This window comes from Chrysochloris asiatica, unplaced genomic scaffold (assembly GCF_000296735.1).
Source record: "Chrysochloris asiatica unplaced genomic scaffold, ChrAsi1.0 scaffold00076, whole genome shotgun sequence".
Taxonomy (NCBI): Eukaryota; Metazoa; Chordata; class Mammalia; order Afrosoricida; family Chrysochloridae; genus Chrysochloris; species Chrysochloris asiatica.
The window spans coordinates 4,096,565-4,103,209 of record NW_006408594.1 but is presented as its reverse complement, the minus strand read 5'-3'; the positions used below and the strand labels follow the sequence as shown (position 1 = coordinate 4,103,209).

The window sequence follows — 6,645 nt, the reverse complement described above, 5'->3', positions numbered from 1 at the left end:
ACACCAGGCGCCTCTCTCCTTATCACATCCACACGCATCTCAGGCATTCACTCAGAACTGCGAAATCTAAGGTTCAAAGGGTAACGAGATTTGACCCGAGACGCTTCTCCCTAATCTTCTATTTTCCCCCGGCAACCAGCTCTTCTACGCTTTTGATTGGCTAGGGGGCGCAGGCTTGACGCTCAGCATTTTCTATTCATAGCTCCTTATTGGTTAAGAAAAACGTAAGTGCCCCCACCTCTATAAAAGGTTAGTCGAGCTGCTCAACCGCCATCCGGGATCGAGTGTCGGTTTGCACTCGGTGGCGATTGGCCCAGTCGAGTTAAGGGGCGGGAAGAAAAAGAAGGCTAGATGTTCGTTGGTCACCCTCGGTGACCGCAGCGACTCCGTCCTTTTCTCCGCGCTCTGCTAGCTAGCAGCCTGGGTCCTCTCTAAGGTTCTCGCCCCTATTGGCCGCGGGCCAGGCCGTGACCCCGCCTTCCGGCCCGTCCAGCGCTCCTATTGGTAGCCGCTGGTGGTCTGGCCCGCTGAGGGTGAGCAAGCAGTGCTCTCTAAGGGAGAGCGGCGCATGCGTGTGGGCGGCCAGCTGGATGCATGGCCCGCTGCGAGCGGCTACGTGGTGCGGCCCTGCGCGGCTTGCTCGACAGGGCGCAGGGGGTCTTGTTCGACTGCGATGGGGTGCTGTGGAACGGCGAGCGCGCCGTGCCAGGCGCCCCGGAGCTACTGGAGCGGCTAACGGAGGCCGGCAAGGTGGCGCTGTTCGTGAGCAACAACAGCCGGCGCACGCGGCGCGAGCTGGTCCTCCGCTTCGAGCGCTTCGGCTTCAGGGGGCTGTCCCACGAGCATCTCTTCTTCAGCTCCGCGCATTGCGCCGCGCGCCTGCTGAGCCAGCGCCTATCCGGGCTCGACACCCCGGGTGCTGTGTTCGTGCTGGGCGGCGAAGGGCTGCGCGCCGAAGTGCGCGCCGCGGGGCTGCGCCTGACGGGGGACCCCGGCGGGGACCAGCGCGTGCGCGCCGTGCTCGTGGGCTACGACGAGCACTTCACCTTCGCCAAGCTGAGCGAGGCGTGCGCACACTTGCGCGACCCCGACTGCCTGCTCGTGGCCACCGACCGCGATCCGTGGCACCCCCTCAGTGACGGCAGCCGAACCCCCGGTGAGCACTGGGCCAGCGGGGAAACTTGAGATGGGGGCGTTGCCATGTCTGGGGGAGTCAGGGCGGGTAAGAGGGATGGGAAGTGAGCATCTCCAGGTGACAGGTGGGAACCAGAGATGCAAGGGACGCCTCCCACCCAACAAGAACCAGAGGTGACTTCAGGTGGGGTCTCCCTTTGATAAGGAAACAGGCCCACTGTGGTTACGGGAGTCACTGGCTACCAGGTCTCCCCAACCCAGACCTTCCTGAACCAGCCTCAGGAAGCCTGTCATTTTTCGCCACCAACTATGCCAGTGAGGTTGGAGGGTTGGGAACACGGTTCTGGAAGCAGGTAGAATTTAACCTGAGTTCAAGTTCCAACTCCATATAATCTTGTTACATAACCTGTCCGAGCATCGCTATCCTAGATGTAAAATGGAAATGCCAAGCCTACTTGTTTCATGCCAGGGGAAAGTGTTCCAGGTCAGTGTGTGGCACATAGTAGGTGCTGAGATGTAAGTTGCATCTGAAGCCCTAGTATGTTGCAGAGCTTTATATAAAGCACATTAGATTCTGCCTCTTGATTTTTTTTTTTCCAAGTGACTTTGAAGACAAGAGTTATGATCTCCGTTTTTCAGCTAAAGAAACTGAGGTTAAGAAAGGGGAGTGGACCACAGCCTAGGGCGCACAGAGTCAGTGACAGGAAGTATTCATTTCTGCCATCTCCCTGCAGAGTATCGGAGCCCCTCTAACAGGGGGGTTGAGGTGGACAAGAGCAGGTGGCAGCAGGACTGGCTGTCAGTTATGTGTGCATGGGAAGAGTCAGTAGGTCGGGGGCAGGTCTCCATCACCCACTTCCTGCCAACCACTGTCCCAGACTGTCATCAATACCAGATTCTCTCTCTGGGAAGTTGACACAGTGTTGTTATGATGATTTGGGGGGGGGGGGCCGGGGCAGGTTCTGAAGTCTTCTAGGAAGACTGCCGGGAGGGAGCATCTTACAGTTAAGACAGTGATGCTAGAATGGGGCTTTGACCATGGTAGAATCAATACCAGGCTGGGAAACCCATAGTTGCAGGTCTGGCATAGCTCTGCTGCAAACTTCAGCCTCAAACCACAAAACCAAACCAGTTGGCGTGCAGTTGATTCCTACTCATGGCGCCCCCATGTGTGTCAGAGTAGAACTGCACTAGGTAGGGTTTTCAGTGGCTGAGTTTTCAGCAATAGATTGCCAGGACTTTCTTCCAAGTTACCTCTGGCTGTATTCAAGCCACTAACCTTTCAGTTAATAGCCAGGTGCTTAGCCATTTGCATCACCCAGGGCCTGGGTTGTCCATAAATCCAAGATGGGACTCTGGTCAGGGCTCCCAGCCGCCACAGCTTTTACCTATCCTGGGTATTGCACTGAATTGTGTGGTTTTCCTTGAAGGCCTCACAGCTCAGATTGAGGCTGTGAGCTAGAGTCCCCACCCCGACCCCTGACGCTCAGGGAGGGAGAGAGAGACTGAGGCCTGCCTCATGCTTCTTCCATGTGAACCCAGGGGAGTCTCAGCATCCCCCTGGCTGCGCCCAGCCAACCCTACTAGTCCCTCCCACTGTCTAAAGGGAGAGACAGAGGCTTAACAGATACAGCGTTGTATGTGCTTTTCGCACAGCTGAGTAACACAGCTCTGAAGGTGTGGTGTCAAAAAAGTCAGTGAGTCCCCATCATGCATACTATCTGGAATTATGCAAACCCCACCCTCCAGTCTTACACACGGAACTCCTAAGTTATGAGTTGTTTTTATCTTGTGTTGCTACTAGGCAGCCACTTGAGTTGGCAAGTAGAAATGCCCACTGTCTTCTCAGAATACGTCACTAGCATAAGACGCAGCAGCCTTGGATTGTGGAGTGTTGAGATCAATGGAATCATGGTGGTGGGAGAGACAGAGTGACCTTCCCAGGGTGGGGAACGTTGTCTGTTAGATTCACTGCCCTGTCCCAATGCCTGGCATAATGCCCGGCGTGTGGCAGGGCCTTGTAAACATTAACTAAATGAAAGCAGTGGGACTCAGGCGACCAAGAGTGATCAGATCTGTCCTGATGGGAGAAGAAGACATGAACACCAGCGTGACTCAGCCAAGCCCTTCCCGTCCTAGAGGGAAACCCCAGGAGCAAACTGCTTTTCTTCCCTACCCAGCTCTTAAGAGGACAGAATTCTTGGTCAGACGTCAAGAGAGAATTTTCCAGAGGGGTAGCTGGGTGCTGGCTTGGAAGCCTGAGTTTTGGCCCAGCTGTGCCCTGACCCCGTGACACTGGGGAAGTCCCGCCTTGTCGGGGACGCAGGCTTGAGGATTCTCACCATCTGTGCTGACTTTTCCCATCTGGGCCTTTGGCTTGAGTAAATGAAGTGTGGTTTCCTGGAGAGAAGAGGCTCAGGTAGAGGGGCTTGGGGTCAACGCAGTGGAGAGCTGGTACCTGTTCAGTAGCCAGCTGGGAGAACCATTTGTCAGTTCCTGTGGTGTAAATACTCCTGCTATGGCAGATTTCAACCTACCAGTGTGTGGTCACCGAGCATGGAGTTGGGAAGAGATGTGCAGTTGTTATTGTTAGGTGTCATCGAGTCGGTTCTGACCCATAGCGTCCCTGTATAGGATTTCTGAGGAGCAGCTGGTGGGTTTGAACCACCATTTATGTGGCATTTCCACTATTACAGAGAGAACATGGAGTTGTTGTTAGCAGTGAAATGTGGTCAAGATCATTAGGAAGCAGTGTGTGCTGATGCTCAAAATACTCATTTAATCATAAGTTCATATAAGTAGATTCCTTTTTTTTTTTTTTTAACAAGCTGGTCATTAATTGACATTATCACTGCTTTGTGTAATGATGAGTATGCCCAGTAAATATGACCAGGACAAAGTAAAGTTCAGACACATCTTATAGTTCTTACACTCATTCCTGGATCGGGCCGACCTTCCTGTCCAGTGTCCTCTTGGTCTGCTTGGCCACCCACTCCTCCTTGAAAATGTTCAGGAGTGGGCCATACACAGAGTACTTCTCCCAGATCAGGATGAGTGCCATGAAGCCAAAGAATAGGGCAGCTCTCTCACCCGCCCATGCCTCTGCATTTCTGCAAAGCCATTCAATTTTCTCATCCATGGAAAGGGTTCTCCAGGGGACCTTCTCCTCCAAGACCTGGGCCCAAAGGGTTTCTATGCAGGCCAAAATCTGTCTACCAGGGAGCTGAGCCTAAGTGGCAAGCGAGCCATGTCCTTGCGATTTTACGACACTGCTGTGAGCGTGCGCATGCATGCCGAGATAGACAAGGCTCTCTTGCCACTTAGGCTCAGCTCCCTGGTAGACAGCATTCTGCCACTTTTGCACAGCCGCTAGCCAGCTGCATCACCCTCTTATAAGTCGGTTCTTGATGGTGACTTTTTAGGAGTCCTAGCATGGTGCTGCATGAGAATGCACTGGACTGCAAGGTCGGTTTGGAACCACAAGGTTGGCGGTTCAAACCCACCAGCCACTCCTTGGAAACCCTATATAGGGTCGCTATAAGTTGCAGTTGACTCATAGCACTTAACAACAACAACAAGTGACTTTAACAACCGGCACACAAAAATCTCTAGAATGAAATGACCGGCAGCTCCCAAGCTCGTACGTGCTGGCCTAGCACAGACTAGGTCAGACCACACCCTGAGTACAGAGCTTTTTCTGCCACCCATTGAGCTGTGCAGCACTTACTGCTTGCTACTAATTGAACCTTAGTGAGCCTCAACTTTCTCATCTGTACGATGGGCTTCCATGTGCTCCTAGCAAAGCCCTTGGCCCCTTAGACTGTGCTCAGTAAATGGTCGTCATCATCATTTGCCCAGAAACATTAGTCTGAAGGCAGAACATTCTGGCACAAAGACGTGTCTGTGGGGCAGGCACAGTGGACTCATTGTCTGGGGCAGGATGAGTCTGCGCTGAGACTCAGGACTGCCCTTCGCGGGAACAGTCCTCTTTTTGTTAAACACTTGGAGGCCTTCCACAGTTGTGATTTGTTATAGTTCCTGCAGCCGCAGACATCTTCAAACATGTATTTAGTTTTTTGCCTCCAGTTGAATTCTTTTCTTGCTTTCCCTTTCCGTGCGGATGCCCACTGGGTCAGAGGTGTGAGGAGTCCTGTGCCCTGCTGCATTTCAAAAGGGCAGTGCCAATTTCCCGTGCCAGCAGCCTGCATTCTTGTACCAATAATCACAACCGCTGTTTGTAAAGTGCTTTTTCATTTCCAAAGCACATCTTCCTGGTATTCCCTCAGCACCTCCTGCAAGGTAGGCATGTCTTAGATTCTTCCTTTTGTTGTGAGTCCAAGGAAATGGAGAGGTTGAGTGACTTGCCCAAAACACATAGCTGCCCGAGTCAAACAGTGAGCCTTAGGTATGCCTGACTGAACCAGGCCCTAGTCTAGATGCGTTCGTTGCATGTGTGACTCATCGCACATGCGATGAGTGTCGTTGTTGTTGTTGTTATGATCTGTCAAGTCGGTTCTGACTCATAACTAGAGTTTCCAAGGAACCACTTGAGGTTCAAACCGACGTTGCAGTCCAGTACTTTATCCCAAAGCGCCACACCAGGACTCTAAGTGCTGTTAGCATTCCCAAAAGGTTGATAGTTCAAACCCACTCAGTGGTACTGCAGAAGAAAGACCTGGCGATTTGCTTCCCTAAAGATTACAGCCAAGAAAACCCTATAGTGGTTCTGCTGTTTTAACACACAAGTCAGATTTGACTCTGTAACAGTGGTTTTCATATCCCCATGTTAGAGACCTGACCGAGTCTCCCCTCTCCCCACAGGCACCGGGAGCCTGGCCGCTGCGGTGGAGACAGCTTCGGGTCGTGAGGCCCTGGTGGTGGGCAAGCCCAACTCCTACATGTTTGAGTGCATCACAGAGCACTTTGGCATGGACCCCAGCCGCACGCTCATGGTGGGCGACCGCCTGGAGACCGACATCCTCTTTGGCCACCGTTGCGGCCTGACCACCGTGCTTACCCTCACCGGAGTGTCTCGCCTGGAGGAGGCCCAGGCCCACCTGGCGGCTGGCCAGCATGAGCTGGTGCCTCATTACTATGTAGAGAGCATCGCGGACTTGATGGAAGGGTTGGAGGGCTGAACCCACCCGTTGCCGCAGCCCCACCCCTCCCCCAGGCTCTGACCCCATAGATGGAGGCTGTGGGTCCAGAGCTGGGTTAAGCACCACCGGTTCCTTAGCTCTGGTTTCTGAACCCTGGTGAGGCTGGGAGCCAGGGAAGGTTTTAGGGCCCTCGTACCCCCTCCTCTCAGCAGTCCCCTCAATGGCTCACCCTGGCCTGTCCAGCCTGGTGGCCTTGCCACCTCCCCTGATGTCAGCTGAAGATATCCCCAACCCTGAGGACTTGAACTCCTCCTCGTCCCTTGGGCCCTCTACCTGCCTCTCAGTCCTGGCCCTTGGGTCCTGTCGACCAATCACTGGTCTTTATGGTGACCATAAAGCATTATTGTCCTGA

The 6,645-nt window shown here is 53.6% G+C and overlaps 1 protein-coding gene across 1 annotated transcript; it reads left to right on the top strand.

Moving 5' to 3' along the window:
- The first annotated feature begins 594 nt into the window (after nucleotides 1–594).
- On the top strand, nucleotides 595–6,272 carry PDXP (pyridoxal (pyridoxine, vitamin B6) phosphatase). Its single transcript, XM_006865203.1, has 2 exons — nucleotides 595–1,156; nucleotides 5,956–6,272. The coding sequence occupies exons 1-2, from the start codon at nucleotides 595–597 to the stop codon at nucleotides 6,270–6,272; spliced, it is 879 nt and encodes a 292-aa protein (XP_006865265.1).
- Nucleotides 6,273–6,645: the final 373 nt, after the last annotated feature.